At 33.7% G+C, this 22,236-nt stretch overlaps 1 protein-coding gene across 2 annotated transcripts; it reads left to right on the plus strand.

Annotated features, from left to right (window-relative positions):
- The first annotated feature begins 4,653 nt into the window (after positions 1-4,653).
- On the plus strand, positions 4,654-20,851 carry LOC129004840 (mitochondrial inner membrane protein OXA1L-like). 2 transcript variants are annotated; one of them, XM_054433495.1, is made up of 11 exons: positions 8,997-9,017; positions 9,818-9,937; positions 10,042-10,128; positions 10,238-10,333; positions 11,197-11,326; positions 12,002-12,145; positions 15,252-15,337; positions 15,805-15,969; positions 17,682-17,789; positions 19,130-19,295; positions 20,555-20,851. In XM_054433495.1, the coding sequence occupies exons 1-11, from the start codon at positions 9,012-9,014 to the stop codon at positions 20,707-20,709; spliced, it is 1,263 nt and encodes a 420-aa protein (XP_054289470.1). In that variant the 5' UTR covers positions 8,997-9,011; the 3' UTR covers positions 20,710-20,851. The 2 variants fall into 2 exon arrangements, with proteins under 2 accessions (XP_054289469.1, XP_054289470.1); XM_054433494.1 differs by lacking the exons at positions 8,997-9,017; positions 9,818-9,937; positions 10,042-10,128; positions 10,238-10,333 and adding exons at positions 4,654-4,975; positions 8,009-8,263.
- Positions 20,852-22,236: the final 1,385 nt, after the last annotated feature.

The following is a 22,236-nucleotide window of genomic DNA, read 5'->3' on the forward strand; positions in this document are numbered from 1 at the left end:
AAAAGTTAAGTAGGTTCACAATTTTTACTAACTCATAGTTATAATTTTACTGAGTCATGCTCATAGATGAGTATTATCACTTTAAGCTCCAAAACCTGGTATGCCAGACTCGAGATTAAGATAACCTTACTACTATTTATGAGTATATCGCAATAAAAAATAAAATACCATATTTAGTTGTAAGTTTATAACAACTGTGCTTGGACTTTTGGAAGAGACGTGAGGGTGAGGTAGTCTCTCCAGCCAGAAGACAGTTCTGTAGATTAAGGGTTCGAATTCTGTTTTGGTCAAGTCTGGTGCAGTGGTGTAGTGGGCTGTACGAGTCACAGTATGCTTTTTCCAAAGAACCTATATATTGGCAAGCAACCCTCATTTTGTCACAACATTGGTGATCGTTCGTGCACTGGAAGATTTATGACTACACCACTAGTCTCTGGTGTGCGCCTCATGAGTGACGTAGGCCCATCTATAACAACTGTAACCCGCTCAGATAGAAGTTTGCTGGAATTGGCGGATTCTTAGTGAGCTGTATCCAAAATTGGCACTCGTTACACTGTTTCGTAATCCTACCATTCGTGTGTGTAAAAAAAAGTTGTTAGAAGATGACTATGATTTTAAAGATCACAAGGCGAGAGAAAAAATAGATAGAAGTTTCTTTGTTACATCACTGAATATTGAGAAAGGTCAAGGTGTAAACTGATAATAGGATAGTGAAAAATACCCTTGCTGCAGCAAACCTGCAGACAAAGCAAATTGTAATTTGTTTCATTCGATATTTACTAAAATATTTCTATAAACAAGTCATAGTTAAACCCTATTTTAATTAGAGTGGATTATATGAGTACTTAAGTTTGCTGCTTAGGGAAGGAAAACATTTTTTTTTAATTTTTGTGTACCCTACCATTGCTTTATTTTTTTTAATAGCTCTACATGTTGGTTGAAATGGAAATCAGGCATTTACATGTTTTTAAGGTACAAATTGGGGAAAATTATACAAAAATTAAATGGTTGTTCTTATACTCAATCAAGTTTATCCAGCTCTACAACAGGATGTATGGACAATTTTACTATAATTGAGTTATCGTGTTTACAAACACACACACATACATTTACTAAGAGTACCCGTCCTTCGTACGGGGTTGGCATAAGGATAAAATGATTATTGCAGTAATACTAGAGCTTTGCGTTTGCAATGGGAGAGGACGCAGTTTGATAAAATTTAGTTCTTTAAATTGGTGTATACTATAATGTTACACATTTACCATAGCTATAAATGTTCTACCTCTTCACCTAAACAATAGAGAAATATAAATATTACCTTTGACTATTAATATTACGTATTAGGAATCCGCAAAATATCACAAATTATCATGAAAATTAATAACATAAACAATCCTACTTTGACAGTTCTCATTGCGTATCACTGTTTTTTTGCTGCTTAGTTCAAATAAGCTGTTTTCATAAATGCAAAAAAATATAGTGCTGCACTCTGATGTTAAATCTTGTAACTTTTTAATTCTTTTGCATATCATAGACTTCCCCAAAACATCAAATCCCTAAAACCTAACAAAACCAAATTCAAGCAAACCCTAACAAATCATCTCACACAAAATCCATGCTACACCAAACAAGAATTTTACACCATCAACAAAAACAGATAGACTCACACATACACCAAAACAAGAACCCAGGTCAAACTTTGACCAACAATAAACTTCCTAGGGCCTTGCCCAAAGAAGAAGACGTACCCCCTGTCTTAAGGAGAGTGGCGGTGAAGAAGAAGGTAAAGGTAAAGGTAGAACCAACTTTTTTAGTTGAAATAGCTGAAATGCTCCTGCTCCTACACGTATTTTTTATGGGTCTGACTTAGGGGAGGTACGAATGAGGCATTAGTTCAAAATTCCTCCGTGAACAGCCCTGTAGTAGGGAGTACTTTGGCAATGAAGGTTTACTAATCGCAAAAATAGTTCTGTTCATAAAATAAAATTATAAATGCCTCAAATTCAATTTTATTATTTTTTAATTATAAAATTAAACTATCATAACCTAACCGAACTAACCAAACTTGCTGATAATGAAATAATATAACAAAAGTGTATTAATAGAAAAAATAATTCTGTTTATTAAATAAAACTAGATATTGCTCTACTAAAATTTTATAATGACTTAATAATAAAATTAAACTGTCATAACCGAACCAAACCAACCAAACTTGCTGATAATAAAAAAATCTTGGACAAAAAGTTAATGCCACGAGCGGGATTTGAACCCGGGACCTTCAGCTTAGGCCAGGCGCACACAGGCGATTTTGAGTCGTGCAACAGTTGCCCGACTAAAATGTTCAACATTGTTTTAAATTGCAGTGCGCACACGAAGGAAACAGTCTGGGGACAGTCGCGCAACTGTTGCAACCGATGTTCCCGGACCCAATTTGCCAGCGACTGCTCTGCGACTGAATTGTTGCGGGACTGTCGCTCCAGGTTTGGTATCCATTGAAACAAGTGTAGATGCGCACACATGCAACTAAATAGTAGCTGTCTCGCTCAGTCAAGCCCCAGGAGTTCAACTACTCGTGGCCAGAACTGTCACTAGTGTTTGCTCTCTTGTTGTGTGAAGATTTTAGAAAATTACAAGTATGAGTGTGCGTGTTGAGGATGTTTGAGAAGAGGCCGACTATATTATAAGTCATTGAAACTGTCATTTCACAAGTTGCTCACTATATATATGGGATGAACCCTGAACCCAGTATCTTCTCTTTTTCTTTCGCGCGCGAAACTTCAGCAACAAACCACATACTACGGCTGTATCATTGAAATCCATTCGGAACGCTGTTACGAATGTATTTCCAACACGTCTCAAGACTAGATCCGCGACTAAAAAGTTGCCTGTGTGCGCACTCCAGCTCAACTGTCGCTAGACTTCAGAGTCTCCGAGAGAGTTGCGCAACAGTCCCCCGATTAGTCGGTCAACTGTTGCGCAACTCAAAATCGCCTGTGTGCGCCTGGCCTTAAGCCCGGCACGCTAACCATTAGACCACCGAGGCCGATGACTACTGATCGTTTTGTTACGGTAATGGCGTTCCCTCAGCTAATAAGAAGCCCACAGCTGTCATCGTAGCCTCTTCTATACCTCCCCTGAGTAAATACCATTTTTTATGATGTGCGTGTCAGGTGGTTAGAAAAATCGACTATAGTCCGGCCGCTTAGAAAACGACCTGCGCGCGCGCTGATGCTAAACCAATGGTGGAGGAGGTCGTTTGGTCGTTTTCTAAGCGGCCGAACTATAGTAGTAACAGTGTTATATAAAATAAGAAGAAATTTAAAAAAATTTAAATAAACGTATCAGATCCTAGATCCAGGCTGAATTTTTATTTCAGGATTAGTGTTTTGCCTTCAGTATTATTTTGAGGCTTCTGATTGGCTGAGGGAACATCATTACCGCGACGATACGGTTGATGCCAACGGCCTCGGTGGTGTAGTGGATAGAGTGCTGGGCTGATGATCCGAAGGACTCGGGTTCGAGTCCCACCCGTGGCACTATTTTTTTGTATTGGATTTTTTTCATTATCAACAAGTTTGGTTGGTTTGGTTATGACGGTTTAATTTTATAATTAAAACATGAAATTGAATTTGACCCATTTATAGTTTTATTTTATGAACAGAAATATTTTTTCGGTTAAACCTTCATTTGATTTTTCATTGTTAGCAAGTCTGGTTAGTTTGGTTAGGTTATGATAGTTTAATTTCATAATAAAAAAATTATAAAATAGGATTTGAGGCATTTATAATTTTATTTTATGAACAGAACTATTTTTTCGATTATAAACCTTCATTAGATTTTTTCATAGTCAGCACGTTTGGTTGGTTTGGTTAGGTTATGACGGTTTAATTTCATAATAAAAAAATATAAAATTGAATTTGAGGCATTTATAATTTTATTCTATGAACAAAAATAATTTTTCAATTACTAAACTTTTGGCAAAATTAATCCTGAAAAACAAATTGTGCTAGATCCAGACCGAAACACCGAGGCCCAAGGTCCAGGGTCTGACTTAGGGGAGGTACAAATGAGGCATTTAGTTCAAAATTCCTCCGCGAACAGCGCTGTAGTAGAGAGCACTTTGGCAATGAAGGTTTACTAATCGCAAAAATAGTTCTGTTCATAAAATAAAATTATAAATGCCTCAAATTCAATTTTACTATTTTTTAATTATAAAATTAAACTATCATAACCTAACCGAACTAACCAAACTTGCTGATAAAGAAATAATATAACAAAAGTTTAGTAATCGGAAAAATAATTCTGTTTATTAAATAAAACTAGAAATTGCTCAATTAAAATTTTATAATGACTTAATAATAAAATTAAACTGTAATAACCAAACCAAACCAACCAAACTTGCTGATAATAAAAAAATCTTGGACAAAAAGTTAACGCTACCAGCGGGATTTCGAACCCGGGACCTACAGCCCGGCACGCTAACCAATAGACCACCGAGGCCGATGGATGTTGAACGTTTTGTTACGGTAATGGCGTTCCCTCAGCTAATAAGAAGATCTCAGCTGTCATCGTAGCCTCTTCTATACCTCCCCTGAGTAAATACCCAAGGTCCAGAGGTGATAATTAAATTAAATAAAATAGGTTATGTATGGTTTATTGGTTTGGTTATGTTTACAGTATGGATTCATTCAATCGAACAGAGCAATGAGTCATATCATAGTTAGTTTTAATTTAGTTTGATTAGATAGAATTAGACCGGCACAATAATTGTAAATGTAAACATTTTTCCTTTCAACGTGAAGACAATACAAGTTTAGTTTAGAAGAAAGTGCAAGAGAAGAAACACCCATAAAGAAAAAAAAAGAACACCCATAGCCAAGAGTTCATTTGCGATCAGCTATACCTATCAGTAAAAATGTTTTCCAGACCTTCTTTGATGAAACGCACTTTAAAGCCTTCACTGCATTTTTTAAAGGTTAGTTTTTCATTTTAGGCCTACTTGGCTAGATTTAATCCCAAGTCTCTCATAGACGGTAGCTTGCAAGTAATTTACTACATTTAGGCCGACTGCTTTGTTGCATTTATTGATTTTATTACTTTAATAATTCACTTGACTAATAACTTGTTACTGAAAAATCGCCCACATTAATTTAGGCCTAGGCTACATTGCATACATTTGGGCATGCCTACTTAACATAGGCTAGGTCTACTAATAATTGGCCTTCCATAAACAGTGGCACTTAACAGGCTAAAGAAAAGTTCTCTGGGTAGGGCCTAGCTGTAACTTGGTGTATCCATCCACTCGGCCAAAAAAATAATCCCGCTTAGGCCTACTTTGTTGAGAAATCCTTTTCTATCCTAATGATAGGCCTATTTAGTTTAATCCCGAGTGTTATAGGCCTAGCCTATTTGACGCAGGCCTATCATTTTTAAATAGGTAGTTGTTTAAAACATTGCTATTATATTTTGCCACAGTAAACTTAACTTAGTTTAACCAATTAGAGTTAGATTTTCTCCCAAATTAAGTACCTAAACTTAAGTTAGAAAAAAATTATAATAGACGCCATAGCCAAATATCCTGCTTTATCCCACATCCCGTTTTATCATGCCTCATGGTCTAAAAGTCCTGTTTTGGGGATAATAATCCCGCGTATGGAAATACTGAATAGCTGCTGCTGGGTGGTTATAATGCATGTCTTCGAATTTGTGGGTTGCTGTTTTGGGTGCTTAGGGTAGTTTTGATTCCAAGCAAGATTGAATGGACCCAGATGCCATTTTGTCATTGGTCCATCAATTACCAATGTTAAGTTATCAAAGAAAAAGATTGAAGATGGACCAGGGTTTGGACCGTTTCTTTGAATAATTTTTACAACTGTAAAAAAGATAAGTTAGGTGTAGGCCTACCGTTCCTAACCTAATAGTTGTTAGGCTATGGTATGCACTTAAGTTAAGTGTTATATGCCTATCGTATTGCAAAAGATTTAGGTCTTAAGTTAGGAAGTTGTAATTTATTGTAGGATACATAAGTCATAAGTCATTTATTTGGCCAGATTTACATGAATGCATTGGCTAAGTCAATATACATAAAAAAAATAAAGATTGTCTTATAAACTATAAAATAACTAGGCTACTAAAATAAACAATATTTACATGTAATCAATTCATGAACCAAGCATACGGTACCATATGCCTATGACTACCCATCAGCAATAAAATCACGGACACGGTAGTAACACTTGGACACCAGTAATTTTCGAAGTGATTTTTTAAAAACAACAGGGTTTGACTCAATTTTTAGATGTGTTGGCAGTGCATTGAAAAGCAGTAGGCCTATACCGTTATAATAAAGATGTTTTTTGAAAAAGGTGGTTGAATGTTTTGGTATCTGAAGATTAAGATTGTTTTGCAAAGAATATGGACATGATCTGGAACTTGAAAAAATGGAAAAAAATGTTCTTTTTCAGAAAAGAGAGTGTTTCAAGGATGTATATGCATGGAAAAGTTAAAATACCGTAGCCTATTTGAAGACTGAAAAAAATCTTTGCATGAAGTTCGTGAGCTGATTTTAAAGATGGTTCGAATTGCTCTCTTTTGAAGTCGAAATAGAAATCTGGTCCTTCCATTCTCACATCCCCATGCCGGCACTGCGTATACTAAATGAGGGAAAATGACCTCATAATAGGCGGGTCATAAGGACGTTCTGATCAGAAAAAATTGACAATTGTTTTAAAAGAAAGATGCTGGAACCAACCCTCGTACACACACTGTCGATATGGTCATAAAAACGAAGGTGTTTGTCTAATATTAAACCAAGGAACTTGACGCCTCCTGTTGACTCAATTTCCACGTTGTCTAAAAGGATAGTTGTGTGTGGATTGCCTAGGATTGAAAAACGGAGCAATTCAGTTTTGTTGGGGTTGAGATTTAATAAATTGGAGTCAAACCACTGCTTTACGTTATTTGCCTCAATAAAAGATTTTAATTCTAATTCCTCGGAAGTTGAGCCAGACAGAGTTAAAGACGTGTCATCCGCAAAAAGACAGATCTCTCCAGCCTCAACACTTGAAGGCAGTTCATTGATATAAATCAGAAACAGCACAGGTCCGAGGACAGATCCCTGGGGAACCCCACAAGTGACGGTGTCCCGAGAGGAGACAAAGGGTCGAGCACACCCAGAACTGTCAACACCTCTGACCTCAACGAATTGCTCCCTCTTTCTAAGGTATGAGGAGAACCACTCCTGTGCCAAGTTAACACTGTTGTAGGCAACTTATAATTTAGCCTATTAATTACTTAAGGTAGGTTATTGTAAATCTTATAATGGATCTGAGCGGAAATATTTAAATTCAAGGGTATTAAACTACCATGTTGGCCTTGTTACAAAATTTATTTAGTTAACTTGTGTCACGTTTTAGATATGCACGGACGTAGCCAAAAGTTCATTACGGTACAGTTGTGTGGTAATAAATGTTTGCTCTGCAAGTTAAGCCTATGGGGGTCAGTGAGTCTTAAAACATACCCCTGGATATAAGCTCACCCCTAAGTTAAAATTCAAAGATTTCTCACCACGGTAAACCAGACCAAGTCCAAAACGACTCAGTCATTCATTTAACTTATCCGTTAGTCAAATAGGCTAAGCTAATCATGACCAAAATTGGGATGTATGTACACATTTGTGCCTCTTAAATTTGTTAAAATTAATTAGGTTTAAATTAGGTTTTTAAAAAGTTAAATTAGGTAAAATTTTAATTAGGTTTAAATTTAGTAAATTTTCTGTGAAGATGTTAGGTAGGCCAAATATTACTGTGTGGTAGCCTATTTGTAAAATGTCTGCTGTTCAAATTAATCTTGTTAATGTATTCTCTGCAGCAAACATACTGAAGTTGCGTCTGGAGAAATTTCCAACACTATATAAATAAGTAATTCCTTGTTTTATACCTATTTTACATAAATTTGTTAATAACACATCTCATTTTAATAATACATTCTTGTGCATTTTCTTTTTCAGGTTGACAGTGCAGCCCATCTACATGTTTGCTGTCTTCGAAACTTAAAACTCCCTTCAAGAACAAATGAAGTTAGACTTTTAAATGGTTACGTATCAAGTTCCTTTGGTTCTATTTTGCAAGCGAGACATGAAAGCACAACCAGCTCAAAGGTGACAGAAAAATCAAATGAGAGGTTAGCAGAATTGGACCCGATTCCAGAACCTCCCACTGCTGTCACATCGTCAGCCCCTTCAGACATAACGAGTTCTGTTCAGGTGCATAAGTTAGTTATATTTAAGTTACGTAGTGTATTGTTTAAACTAACCATACGGTTGGCCTAAACTACTAACTTAATTACTAACAAAACCATGGACCGATTTTACCCTCCTATTGTAACCTATTACATTTTTTATAAAAAACATCTTGAGACAGTACAATCTAACACTCTTGGGATTAAGAGTCTTTGGAGCCTAGACCTTGTAACTCATAAAACAATTACTAAAGTTGGAAGAAAATTTTATAATCTCACAGTTCATTAGATATTTAAATTCCTACCCACTTTGGTAGGCCTACCTATTTGAAACATATTTTGAGATGGTTAATAACTCTTCAGCAGCTGTTTGAAATTAACAAAATTAATATTGTTCTTATGGCCAGAAAATCGAAGATAGTTGTTAGCCTTCATGGACCCCCTTGGGAATACAATTACAAAACTTCAAAAGAAAGTGTTGGTCTAACAAAAAATAATGGGTTGAGTTACCAAATGTAATACTAATCTAGCCCTATTAACTTATAAGTAAACAAATGGCTTTTGTAAACTATTTTGATTAGAAGTTGAAATTAGACTTATCTTGCTTGGCTGAATTATTATTTGAAAGGGTTTAAATGTGTTAATGTGCTGTTCTTTGAGACTAATTGGAGCTGTTAAACTCTCAGTCTAGCAGATTTACAACTGACTCCTCATCAATAGAGAATAGCTATGATTCTGTATCAAATACACTTCCAGAAGTCTACAGGGTCGCTATGGAGGTATGGAGGATGAATTTTTATTCTTCAATGTTAGCAATTTCCGTTGACTTCACTTTAATTTTCAGCTCCTTTCAATTGTTTCTTTTTTGTTCAAGTTCTTTTTCAAACTGCATGTCTTGCTCTTTTTGGTAGTCTTGTTAGCTGTATTGTTTTATATTTTGTTGAGACCCTTCCTTTTTTAGATTACAGGTACTTCACATGCACGGTGGTGAAAAGTTAGTTGTTTTTATTCTTATTCGTTTTCAATAAAAATGTTTGAGAAATGTTTAGTTATTGAGCTGTTAACTATTCTATGTTTCAAAACAAATCACCTTTAAACACAGACAGTTCTATGCAGATTACAGTCGTACCTTCCTTTAAAACACTTAAATTTGAGTGGTTTATGTTTATTTTATACTATGTTAGATTCTAAACTTTTCAAAATTTTCCCAACTTAGCCCATACCGGTAATTATGTGCGGTTATCATTATCAAATATGTTACAATCCGAGTAGTGTTGCCTTCTGATAATTTAACTCTGATAATTATCATTCAATGATGATTGATGATGGTTATGATCAATGAAATGTATTGAGTTTACAACATTTGATTACATTTACATCACTTTTCCTACATGTGATGTTTGATAAGTTAGGCCATTTCTTGTTGAACGACCAAGTGTCATTATGCAAATTAACTGCTTTTGCCTGCTGGAAATAAATTCACAATCATATCTGTAGTTCCTCAGGTTTTAGAGGTTCTCTAGTTCCGAGAGTGACACATAATCAGGTCACTGTGATCTGTAATTTTCCTACTGTTCAGGTGTTTTCAAGTTTCCCAGCGGAGGAAGATCTAGCAGTGGCTCGTCCTTCCAAATCTTCCTCTGTAACAACAGTTGAATCTTCTGAAACAGGACCAGATATATACAAGACTGCGATGGAGGTAGCTTAACTTTCTCTTGGTGTTGTGAGTTGTGGCTCGGTTTTACACAGTCTTAGGTGTTTTTGTACTGGTGACCAGTTTATACAAATTCTTCATTTTATTAGATCTGGGGTAATCCGGCTTCTTCAACATCGGATCATGGAACATTAGACGTCGGAAATGTCGCGTTTGAAGCAGCCAGTTCTCCAAAGGTATTTAACATTTCATTGGATTTTGGAAATCAATTTGCAAAATTTGTTCTGATTTTGTTTCTGTTTTCTTAATAATGTTTATTGAGTTGTCTTTCACTTTGTACACAAGCTGCAAGGAGAACTTTCTTCGGAGTCTGGTTATGTCAGTGTATTAGACTCTCTTCCAGATCCCCCAGCTGTGAACAGTCCAGTTTCTATGCTTGAGGTAACAATACAAACTTCTTCATAAAATACTCATTTATCATTGTGTTTATTTTTAAATGAAAGAAGTTTTCAACTATTGTTAAACCTAACTAGGCTAATGGGTGTAAGTTATCACTCGGTTGTAAACAGGTGAAGCTTGATTCCACTTTTTGGTCAGAAATCCCTCTGCTAGGATATAAATAGCTAAGGTAGATTGTACCTGTGGATTGATTATGATTTTTGAGTACTAAATAATATTTCTTACATGAGTTCAAAATTTAAAATGACCGTGGATACAATTACGTAAAATGACCCCCTATGACCACAAAAAAATTTTAAAACGAGTTAAAGAGTTTTTTAATCCAATATTTTTTAATGAATTACCAACTGAAATATAAATAATGTAGGTAACTAACTTAGTTTTAGAGTTTTAAAATCTAAACTAATCTTTTTAAACCTTGTTTAACAGTTTGTTTTAAATTAGGCCTACTTATTATATTATCGTTAAAGTTTATAATTAATTATTTAGGTTTAAAATGATTAAAACATATTATTTACTGTGGATACTTGTCCAAAATTTTTACCTTTGTTAAAAGTTGTATTAAGATTAGGTATTATATACAATACGCTACAGTTGCCATTGGTATAGGTAAATGTAAAAGTTAGAAACTTGAAGCTGCTGTACAGTACTTAGGTAGAATTGGATCAGACACAAGGAAGACATCAGTTGGGATAAGGGTTTAGCTTACTGACGACTAAGTACATTTCCATCCAACAACTATTTTCTTAATTTGCTGCAAACCTATTTTTCCGGCTTTTGCAACAAGTCATTAGGAACACTGTTGTGGTTTTCTAAATAACTATTGTCAATTGTCTGCATTTTAGGGCTATGGACATGAGACTCCATTTTCGGAGCTTGGGCTTGGCGGATGGACCCCTCCTGGGATGGTCCAGACTTGTTTAGAGTATTTTCATGTAGACTTGGGACTACCTTGGTGGCAAGCCGTCGTTGCTGGTAATGTGGTTTGTATGCTTTCAGAGATTGTAAGGGCCATTATCATGTTACAATAATACTCTTAATAACCCAGATTAATATAGACCTGTTCAAATAAATACTCAATAAATCAACAGGAATCACGCTAAGTTTTAAGTTTTGCTGCAAAAGGTATTATCTGATACTACAAAGTTATTTAAAGGTATAATTTATTCCTTATCTCAATTGGTGTTTTGTTTCATGTATTGAAATTTGTAAAACTTGTTTGTAAGGAAATGGTCCAAACACTGGTCTTGTTACTATATATTATTGAGTTTATGTTAAGATAGTACCATTAATTGATAGCCCAATGAAAAATTGCATCAGGACGCTTGGAGAAATCAACGACTCAGTTTTGAAAACGAGCACTATTATAACCACGGTTTAGTTTAGTTTTTGTCAAAACTATTAAAAAACTAAAGTTAAAACCAAATTTGACTTACATAATGACTCAAAGATTAAGAATATACAAGGTAAAACATTCTTGTATTAACATTTTTATCTTTTGGCTCAATGATTAAGGACAGGTAGGTGGTAGGTGCAGTTTTGATCAATAAGCTTCTGATTTTTCAGAAAATCAAACTAATAATCTTTCTTTGCTTCTATACTTACCAAATTTACCTTGAGCACCTGTCTAAAGTAAATATGATTTTTCAGGTACTATACTAATCAGGTTAATGCTGTTTCCCATAGTCATTGCGTCCCAAAGAAATATCGCAATATTGAATAATAATATGCCTCAAATGACACACATTCAAGCGAAAGTTACAGAAGCAAGGCAGCGGGGAGACAAGCTGGAAAGTGAGTATAATTTATTTTACCATTCCTGATAAACAACAATATATATTGACTCCAAGTAGTTACACGGCATAGAAAATAAGGATAGTCTTTGTATGTTGATCTTGTTTTATTACTAAGATATTGATATTTAATTATTAAACAGTGAACTTGTAGAATTTCCATATTGTTAAAATAAATTAAGATATGGATAATTTTTAATATGGAGAAATACATATAAAACCTGTGTCATTTCAAAACATTTGATTATATATTTAATATTTACTAAAACTAGATGAGAACACTTTAAATTATCAAGAGTGCAATCACAGGGTCAATCAGTCAGGGTGTCTAGTAGTCAGGAAAATCGGGAATTAGTAGTGAAAGTTTGAAATGATCTTAAAAAGACGGAATTTAGTCTTAATTTTGATGGACCATGTAAAATCTAATAAAATACTCATAATTTTGCATTGATCGCATAAGACAATGATGATGTGTAAACGGCTGCAGAAAATGGTTTTGATTTTGCCGCAATCGCGCTAAATTATGATGTTTCCGTGACCGCGGGAGTTGATGATGATGTCTAAACGGCCTTGGGAAATGATAAGAATTTTGCCCACGTTTAAAGAATGTGAATGAGTTTGCTGCGATCATGTAAGACGACAATGACATTTTTGTGACCACGGAAGTTAATGATGGATGATGCCTACCTACCCCGAGAGATAACCAGAATGTTGTGATCCCGTAAGATGATGATAACATCTACACGACCGCAAAGACAATGATAACGTGTACACGGCCGTACGATAATAACATTAACCTGACCGCGAAGACGATAACACGGTCGTGGGATATGATCAGAAATTTGTTGCAATACCTGGAGACATTGATAATGTCCACATGACCGTGGGAGATATTCATGATTTGGCCGCAATTGCGGCATGATGATGATGTTTACACAACTGCAAGAGATAACCAGATTTTTTTTTGTGATTGCCTTAGACCATTAAAATGTTCACATAACTGTGAGAGATGTTCATGATTTTACCGCGATTGCGGGAGACGACGATGATATCTACATGAATGCGGGAGATTAAAAAAAATTTTCCGCTATTGCAGAAGACAATGATAATGTCCACCTGACCGTAGAAGTTATTTATTGGTGATTTCGCCACGCTTGCGGGAGTCATTCATAACGTTACCGTGACCACGGGAGACAATCGCAAAATGTTTCCGTGATTGAGCAAGATATTCTGGATTTTGCAGTGATCCCAGAAGTCGACTATGATGTCTCCACAGACGCAGGAGATCACAATATTACCTTTAGTTTGGTATGGCTGAAAATATGATTCTGGCACATCTCTAATTATTATAATAAAATTTTCTCTTTGATATTTTGTTATTAGATCTTCATTTACGGTTGAATGGGTAGCTATTTAATGTGTTAAAAAGGGTAAAAACCCTAATTGGCTAGTTAGAATTTTTTATAGCTGCAATAATTTGTTCTTTACGTGAAAAACACCCCATAATCTCAATTAGTATACATGTTGCTCGAAATCGAGCAATTGCAAAGAAGTAAAGTAAGTAGTTATTTAAAAACAAAAAACTTATTTAAAAACTAATAAAAGTCATAATTTCTGTTGAGTTTAAAAGACTCAACTCATAGATTACGTACCTAACAGTTCCATATAATCAACATTTCTTGTAAATATTTTATCATTTTTCAAAAGCTGATCTAGTTTTTTAGTGTATTCTACAAATATTTCCCACTTATAGCCGCATTAGGTTGTCCATGTTGAGCTTCGTCAATGATAATGTAGTCTGCATAGTACTACCCGTTGTCGCCAGTACGTTTACAAACTTCAGTCATTTTTTTATAACGATAACATTTTGTCTACATTACTTAAGAACTGCTTGATTTTCTGCTTAACCTCTCTATCACAATTATTTTATTTGCTTCAACTGGCAATAATTTGGCTAGTTACGTATACTCAATTGTATACGTGTATACTCAATAGTTATATTTATCTGGAAAAATGAAGAATTGAAAGGCCTAATGTTGTTCAGATGGTTTTTTGTTTCCCTTAAATGTGAATAATGCAAATCCTTCAATGAAAGTTTTATTAAGGTTTCTTGGATGTAGGCAAATAATTCTCAAATCACTTGACTTTTATTAAAACAATGTCCTTGTCGTACCAGTTTAATTTAGCCATAGAGTGTTTTACTTTGACAATCATCATAAAGTTAAGTCCGTGTTTCCTAAATAGTAACATTTCGGCTAACATTCTTGTTCATTGTTTGTGGGAATCTTCATATTGTAGGTGTTCTTCATTATATAGGAGGTGTCCAGGCTTTCTCGATTTTTTATATTGTAAATTAAAGTAGTAAATATTTAATTCCAACAAAATCAGTAAATGTACCCAATGCGTTTTGTTTTGTTGAATTTTAAAATAAATAACAGTAATTAAATTATACAGCTGATCAAAATGTAAACAATTATGTTCTTCATAAAGATAACATGGGAAATTTCAAAGCCACTGCGGTAGAGCCCAAGAGACTTTTTTTCAAAAATGTAAGGCCAGTTTGCAAATCTATGCGACACGCTCTTTCCAATGAGACGTCAATGGATAAAATCGGCTAAGAAATGGCGGAGGAGTTCAACCGACAAAGTTTCATGTAGCGTATTAATTATATAGATACTTGAGATACTGTGATATAAAGACAGGCGTCAGTATATTATAACCAATTCCATTAAACAATCTTGGTAAAACTAGGAAACAAATGTTATTAGTATTGAGAGTTGAGAAGAGATTTTTCATGTATCGGTATCGAGAATCAATAAATTTTGGTATTGACATGTCACTAATTGTTGAAAAAGCTAGTTTTAAAAAGGCTGGAAAAATAGTATTGAATTGTACAATGTAAATTAACTATGCACCCTGCATTGTCTAAAACACAATTTGTTTGTTATTAAAATTCTATTTCTTTAAATACAGAGATTTGAGATGTTGAGTGTTTGTATTTAAATGATGTGGTTATGTTTTTGTAATGTATTACCTAGTGTTTGATCAACTTTTCATAACAAAACATGATGCTTTTAAAGATAAGTAACAAAAACTTTTTTTTCCAGCCGCTAGATACACAGGTGAATTAATGAAATTCATGCAAGAAAAAAATGTGAACCCATTTAAAAATATGCTGCCACCACTGGTTCAAGTGAGTTGTGAAATGCTTTAAAATGTATTTGACTAGTCCGAGTATGTATAAAATGTATTTTATAACCGAGTTCTCATTTGAGTATTAGTATAAACATTTTTCTGTTTTATTAGTACATTAGTTCTAGTTTACTCTGCTTTATTAGTAAGTCTTCAGTTTTGCTAGCATCACAGTGGTTTTTTAATGTGTGTCTTTTTTTGTTTAAAGAATATTGTTTGTAATTAAAAATGGGTGACCTTTTGTTTGGTATGTATCCAGGACTGGTCAGGTACGATGACAAATATACACACAATATTCTTAGATATCAAGTCTAGTATGACCTAAATAACAACCCATTTCTTCAGGGTTAGGAAACTTATTTTTATCCCGCACACAAGTGATTGCTGATATTTACCAATAAATCTTACCTCAACCTAAAAGCATTTTAACCAAAGCAGTGAAATACATTTTTGACATTTGTTTTACAGGCACCAATTTTTATCTCAGTATTCATGGGAATGCGGAAGATGGCTAATTTACCAGTGGAAAGTTTGAAAACTGGAGGAACTCTGTGGTTTACGGACCTCACTGTGCCAGACCAGTTCTACATGTTGCCGATCATCACTAGTGCCACATTGTTTTGTACTGTCAAGGTATTGTACATTTTTGAGTGAATATAGGTTCATAATGTAACACAGGCAGCAAGAGCTTAGGTGTAAGGGGAATTTTTTGTTAGGCTAGCTAACTTAAACCTGAATGGAAAGAGTTCCCCTGTCACAGGAGAATTAAGAAGTTGTTAAACTAGGCAGCTATATTTAAACTAACACTCGTTCATTTTCAAAGGTCAAAATATGTGAATTTTTAAAAATCAATGTGAGTATTACAGTGCCAACTTTCAACCTTTATGAAAATACTAATTTATTAGGTTTAGCGTTGGACTGTACTCTTAATTGGACAGGTCACATTGATAAAGTCTGCTCTAAAATAAGTTCTGGGATCTTTGCTATAAAGCGACTGTCAACTTTCTGTGATTTGGAAACAATTAAATCGGTTTATTATTCAGTAATTCATTCACATATAACGTATGGCATTGAAGTCTATGGCGCTACTTCAAATTTTAACATAAATAGAATTTTATGTTTGCAAAAAGAAATCCTTAAGAACTATGTTAAAACTAAAATATGACACTCCTTGTAAAACTTATTTTTCAGAATTAGGGATAATGACAGTTTACAGCCTTTACATTTTTAACATTATTCTCTATATGTGATTATGACATTATTCTCTATATAGGGCCGACAAGAGGTCCCTTTTCTGAAGCGATTTTTACGACATGCTTCAATAAAACAATTATTCAAATTAAAACCAATGTGATTTAAGAAATAAATTTGTATTTCTTTCAAAGAGGACATTATAAGCTTTCTTTTGATACCAAAATCGTTTCTTGAATACGAAAAACACCATTTTTATGCATATTTGAAATTTTCAAAACAGTTTTTCTCAAAATGACCCTTTTCCATTAGAACATTTTTAAGTCCTATAACTTTAACAAAAAAAAATAAATAAATAATAATGCGTGGTACTTGCACAATCGATTTGGAATTTAATAAGGAATTCAAATATATAACTCAAAATCAAAAATTAAAAATAAAATAACCTCTGGCAATTTTAAAAATGTTTTAAAATCTTTTTTAATTGATGGTGCATTTTATAGTTTTCCAAAAGTTAGTCATTAAGTTTAGTAATAGTTTTATATTGACGCCATTTATGTATACATATTGTTGGAGGCTATATAAAAATGAATGCATTTTATTTTGATTTGAGTAGTAAGCCTGTTAAGAAGAAAAAACTGATAATTGCCGAGTAATAGGTAGTGGGACTTGTATTAAAACTGATAGGTTATGATTTTTTTACACGGAAGATACCCATGACTGAACCCCCAAACCGTATTGTATTCTACAATCGTTTTTTTTTTTAAATGATAACATAGGTATCCATTTAAACAACAAATTAAGGTTATATTTTGTGATAACAGAACGTAAGGTACTTTTCATAAAACCAAAATGTAATTTTTCAAATCCATATTTTTAGCCCCTGAGCTGTGATATAACTAAAAAATTGTTTTTACCTTTGTCTACAGCTCAATCAGTTGTAACTTCCGTTACGGCCGTTTCGGCATTAACATGCCATCATCAGACGTCTTCGGCTGAAGCATTATGTTTCTACTGTGACGACGCTGCTTCAGCCGAAGACGTCTGATGATGGCATGTTAATGCCGAAACGGCCGTAACGGAAGTTACAACTGATTGAGCTGTAGACAAAGGTAAAAACAATTTTTTAGTGTAATTTTTCTTTTTCTGTTTAGATTGGAGCTGAAGGCACACCTTCCACAAGCCAAAACTCACATCTGCTCAAATACTTAATGATGGGACTACCTTTGATTGTGTTCCCATTTACGATTAGCTTTCCTGGGGTAAGTATACTGCTTACAAAATAGTCAATTACCATCAATTTACTGTGCTAAAGTAGAGTTTTGTCTCTGTTAGCCAATCTAAATTGGCCAAAGCGAGGTTTTACAGCGAGGAAAATTGTAAAAATAAATCTGTAAATCTATATTTCAATCACTGCCACTAAGTGGTAGCAACTTGTCCTGAAATACTATTTTGGAGTATTATATACCTTATTTTGTTTGTAGAGTACGAAAATGTAATATACCTACTTGGTTTTTATCTTGATTAGGTTTTAATCTATTAACCTCAAAACAGCTTGCCAATTCAAACAAAGTTTGACTGGTTTTATGCTCTAATTCACTATAGGACTTAGTTTTGGTAACTACAGTTGTGTCATCTGCATATAGGATGATTTTTGATTTTATCAAACACTTCTTGGTCACAGGTTAGTCATTTATATATGAGTATAAAAAAATTGAAGAGGTCCTTGAAGTAGAAACTAGTGGAACATAAATTTTTATATTTTCTTTAGAAGGCTTCAATATTTTCTGGATTTCTAAATATTATTCATGTAGCCTAATCAATTTTTGTCCGGTTAACATCATGTTATTAGCGAATTTCCCATAGGGAATAAGACCCTGGACTGATTTACTTTTTTGTTTTGAGGTCCCTAGAGGCCAAAAACACCATTTGTTCAAATTCATATATATATTATATAGGCCTATGTGTGTGTTGGTTAGCACGATAATTCGAGCAAAATGATCCGATTTTAATGAAATAAAGGTAAACCTACATTTATTCAAACGAGTTTGCGAGCCAGCATGATCAGACTATGGGAACGGGAGTTTATGGGGGATTTTACGGATTAAAAATTAGTTTTTCCTATTTTTTTTTAAAAAAATTTGGCATTTTCTTCCCTAACTATTTTGTAGAGCTTAAAAACAAATAATTGAGTATATTGAAGTCAGAATTGTTATTATGAGCCTAACACAGAAAATATTCCAAACAATTTTAAATTTAAAATTCCCATGTTATTCTTATGGAGAATAAGTAAAACTGTTGTAGTTTGCTTGTTTATGATCATATTTTAACCAAATTTGGAAGTTGCATTTATTTCTTACTAAACTATTAACATTTTACAAAAAATAACACCTCTCTACCCTCCCTGTTGCAGCAAACCTAAACTCATTAAACTGTTTGTTAAAATGTTGTTGTTTTAAGGAACTACCATCATAAATAAAAATACATAAGTTAGTTGGGAGTCATTAAGCTAGAATCTTTTCTATTTACTGGACAGGAAAATATAATAAACCCAGTGTTACTTTTAGAATATTTCATTTATTAACTTCAACTTGTATTTCAGCTTATGCTCGTATATTGGACAACTTCAAACTTCTTATCATTGGTGCAAGTTGGAATACTCAGGATTCCTAGAGTGAGAGAATTCTTCAAGATTGAACAATTGGTGAAACATACACCAACAAATCTGGCCATAAAAGACAAAGGATTCGTTGGAAACGTAAAAGAATGTATGTGTTCAAAACTCATTAAAAAAGTGGTTTTTCTATTAATCAAATTTTCCTATTGCAGAATTTTTAATAAAATAATATTGTTATCACACAAAAACAGATTATTTAGCCTACCTGTTAAAAACTGTGCAAATAAGTTTAAATTCAGGCTGACTTACAAAACAGGAATAAAATAATAACTGTATCCATTTGACCTCTAATAATCTATCATTATGTTATTTTGTAGCTCAATGTGTAACCCCACTTTGGGGGAGTGAGCTGGTCTTGTGGTAGAGCGTGGGACTTTGGCCCCAGGTTCAAATCGCCAATCAATTTTATCCAAGTGATAATGCCGTGACCCCTAGGTCTAGCCTGAAGTAATGTGAAAAACTATCCCAGGCTAGTGCCTACCGCCATAGGACAAAAAAGAGGTGTAACACCAATCATTTAAAGACTGCTTTTTCAACCGAGTAAGCTATTTATTCATGATAGCTTACTAGCATCTATCCATTCATCTAGTTACTTTGTAGATAATTTAGCCGCATTATTAATAAAATTTTAATTTGTACCTATTAAATTGGATTCATTTTCAGTGTTAAATGTTTTCTTTTTACGCACGGTCAAAACTAAATTACAATAATTGATATTTATGTAAACAATTTTAATGTGATAGGATTTTTATGCCAGAAAGGGCAAACTATTTTTGACAGCTTGGCATGATTATTGGCCTACATATGAGAGTCTCACAAGACAGTACCGCATCTAGATCTCCAATTCTCTTAAGATGATACATTTATATATTTTGGATTGCACTTCATGATGTAATCTCAATAACAGTGGGCTTTTCTTGGTCATGAGCTATATGTCTTTTGTTATTCATGTTTTTAAATTGTCACACACATTTTCTCCCATTTTTGCTATTCTTAAGTTCATAACTCCAAGCTTCAATAAACCCTCATTAATATGAACCCTGTTAAAACAGAATTTGCCTAACCATTTTCGTCAGCAAACTGTGAAAATTGCAGCTACCTATGTGAAGAATTGGGCTCTTTAATAAATACAGTCGATGAACAAAAATTTTTCATTTTACTAGGGTTTATAGTTTTAATGCAAAATTTACATGATCCATGAAAAATCTAGAAAAGGGGTTTCATTATTTACAATGGAATAGCGCTATTTAAATTGGACAACTGGATATTGTATTTCTTTAATTTTAGAATGGACAATGTATTTCCTCTAAGATTATGTTAAGTTTTCTTCAAGAATTTTTTTCCTTTTAGCCTGGAACAATTTCAAAATAACCACAGAACTACAAGAGAGGGAAAGAATGGATAGAATGGCATTTATGAAAGCAGGCCGGGATCCAATCAAGAAAACCTACAAGTACGATCCAACTAAAGTCAAGCCTACTATTCAAGCGAAGAAAGCAACATAGTTGTGAAATATGTTAGAATGTTGTAACGATTGTTATAAAGAGTGACTGGTTTGGACTGTACTTTTTGTTGTAACATGTGATACCTGCAGTCAGTTATTGTTTATACTTTTAGAGTTATGTAAAGTAAAAACCTGTAACGTTGGTTTGTAGTTATCATTTTACTTGTTGTCACCCAACTATATTATTTTTCCTACAGTTGCATAACAATGCACATGTTCTCTCACTGATTTGAGAAATAGAAAGCAAAGTGGGCAATTCACTCATCAGTGAGACAATGTTAACATTGTCTCACTCTAATTACTTTGTCTCACTCCAGATTTGCAACGTGAAGGCACGAAATAGTGAGCGCGTAACATGCAGACAAGGTCGAAATATGTTGGCAGCACTGGCTGTAAATCAGCTGTTGTACTGTTGTATTTGTCACTTCACATTAAATGTCATATTAAAAGTTAACTTTTATGTAAAATTATGTTATTTTTCTTTTACAATTTATTTGTTTTATGGTAACTGTAGGAAAAATATAATGTGCAACTCGAGTGCAAAATGCAATTGCCTCACTCGAGAAACCATTCCTCACTCGCCTACGGCTCGTGAGGAATGGTTTCTCGAGTGAGGCAATTGTACTTTGAACTCGAGCTGCACATTATACTTTTCCTACAGTAAAACAAATAAAACATACATATAAAACAAATAAATTGGTGAAGAAACATAACCTATTTTTACACAGAAGTGAACTTTTAATATAACATTTATAGTACAGGTAAAATAATACAAAAACACTCCATATAAACAACAAAATTTGTACATTCATGAAATTTCACCCGTAAGTTATTAATAATATGAGAAATGAAGATCCGATGAGTCCCCAAAATTTTGGGCGTCCTAGGGCCCTTTTTGTTCCGAAGGGCCCTTGTTCCTGAATAATTTTGTTTTTACGTTTAAGGTCGATTGAGATGTGGTTTTCGATAGTTTTAGTTATTTTAAATCGATTGGGACTAGTTTAAAGTGTATTAAGCCACTCCATACAGGGTGTTTCGAAATATAAATACTTTTTACAACATTTAAACATTTATTCATAAAGTAATAAAATTAGTTACCTCCATGCTCTATGTAAAAGGGGATTATTGAAAATAACTTTAATTCTTTACTATATAAGAGGGAAGGATCACAAGGAGTGAGAGAAAATATTAAATACCCCCGTCACAGCAAACCTGCAGACTAAGCGAATTTTCATTTCCCTGATTTTAAATTAAATCTAAAATAGCATTGAGTTTAATGAATACTTAGGTTTGCTGCTACAAGGAGGCTAATAAAGTGTGTTGTATTTATAGTAAAATATTAATAGCCTAGTATAAAACAAATAAATTTGACAAAATTTATTAAGACGTATCTATAAAAAAAAAAAAAAAATCATTTTACACTATTCTCCTTAAGAATAACATAGAATTTTAAATTTATAATTTTTGAATTTCATTCGTAACGAATACAATTACAAAACACGTTAATATAGTAATTTATTTGTTTTCT

This window comes from Macrosteles quadrilineatus, unplaced genomic scaffold, assembly GCF_028750875.1.
Source record: "Macrosteles quadrilineatus isolate MER2022 unplaced genomic scaffold, UCM_ALF_1.0 Scaffold_11__1_contigs__length_5352618, whole genome shotgun sequence".
Classification (NCBI taxonomy): Eukaryota; Metazoa; Arthropoda; class Insecta; order Hemiptera; family Cicadellidae; genus Macrosteles; species Macrosteles quadrilineatus.

What these genes read in the sequence shown, in the direction of transcription:
- LOC129004840 (XM_054433494.1), top strand. Translation starts at nt 4,916, where the DNA reads ATGTTTTCCAGACCTTCTTTGATGAAACGCACTTTAAAGCCTTCACTG. An exon ending in ACATAACGAGTTCTGTTCAG is followed by an intron (nt 8,264 to 11,196) that starts GTGCATAAGTTA and finishes TCTGCATTTTAG; the next exon opens with GGCTATGGACATGAGACTCC. An exon ending in CGTTGGAAACGTAAAAGAAT is followed by an intron (nt 19,296 to 20,554) that starts GTATGTGTTCAA and finishes TTTTCCTTTTAG; the next exon opens with CCTGGAACAATTTCAAAATA.